The sequence below is a fragment of the Palaemon carinicauda genome, chromosome 36, assembly GCF_036898095.1.
Source record: "Palaemon carinicauda isolate YSFRI2023 chromosome 36, ASM3689809v2, whole genome shotgun sequence".
Lineage (NCBI taxonomy): Eukaryota > Metazoa > Arthropoda > Malacostraca > Decapoda > Palaemonidae > Palaemon > Palaemon carinicauda.
Window position 1 is genome coordinate 51462357 of NC_090760.1, and position 1180 is coordinate 51463536.

At 37.6% G+C, this 1180-nt stretch overlaps 1 protein-coding gene across 1 annotated transcript in view; it reads right to left on the reverse strand.

The window, feature by feature from the left end:
• Positions 1 to 783: 783 nt before the first annotated feature.
• Positions 784 to 1180, reverse strand: part of LOC137628622 (zinc finger CCHC domain-containing protein 10-like) — a 5837-nt gene continuing 5440 nt past the window's right edge. Inside the window, exon 3 of the mRNA XM_068359774.1 lies at positions 784 to 1124. Coding sequence (XP_068215875.1) covers positions 784 to 1124 — 341 coding nt within the window. The remainder of the gene's footprint in view (positions 1125 to 1180) is intronic.

Consider the following 1180-nt stretch of genomic DNA (forward strand, 5'->3'; position numbering starts at 1 on the left):
TTTTCTTTGTGGTGATTTCCATAGCTTCCTTGAAGGCGCTCTTTCTCTCCATACTCCGTATTATGATAAGATGAACAAACATCGCAATGATCCTTTTTCGGAACAAAAAATGAAATATACTCCGTTGTGACTTCTCAACATAATCACGATGAATTTCTGCAATTGTTCTAGAACCGCATATGAATGCCCTACTTGATGTAGCTCTCGTATAGTGACTCTCTATATGAGGATTAGACTCAATATGTGCCTTGACGCCCTTCCTAATTTCAGGATCAGCACTTACTTGATTACCATGTTGGCCTCTCTTATCATGTTCTATAAGAACATCAGCAACTCTGTTTTGTTTTGCAAAAGCTGTTCTTATTGGCCGGTCATTAATATCAAGTGTGTTCTTGAAAAAAAGTTTGCAAACACGAATTTCATTCCGACCAACCATGAAGTGAAAAGCATTGTTATTACTCCTAGGTTGACGGCTGCCTCCCTCACGAACATACCAGTATTTAGGTATAACAGTTTTAATGCAGTTTGAAATGAACTGCCACTGTTGAGTAATGTCTCCTAATGCCCAATAAGAGTCAAACAGGTTTTGCCTTTCTTCTTCATTTATCTGTTCTGAACATTTAATTCGACATTTATTTCCACATGGCGGTTTCATTTTCCTTTCTGGTCTTATTTTATTATTTTTGTTTACATAAGCCTTTCCAGAGTTCCTTAATTTTTTCGCTTCATGTTTCTTCCATCGACTCTGGTGCTGTTTACCTTTATGTCCCTTTTGCAGACTAACTAGTAAAGGATTTTTATCAACTGCTTCCTTCTCTTCAAGTTTAAACTCTCTTCTTCCTCTTTGCTTGGGATATAGTCCTTATCTTTCACGGAATCATCAGTGTCAATATCTTCAGTTTCTGAGTCACTACTAGAAGACGAGTCACTACTAGAAGACAAGTTACTACTAGAAGACGAGTCACTACTAGAAGACGAGTCACTACTAGAAGAAGACTTCCTGTTATTGGAAGCAGATGTTGCACCCGTAATGCCTGCACTTACTGGTTCAGCATCAGAAGGAGTAAAATCTGATGGGAGAATATAATCAGCATTGATTTGAGGGTCAACAGCAAGTTCACATCCTACAAATTGCAAAAAAATAGGTACAAATGTGATTTTTGTTTTTGTGATAAACGCG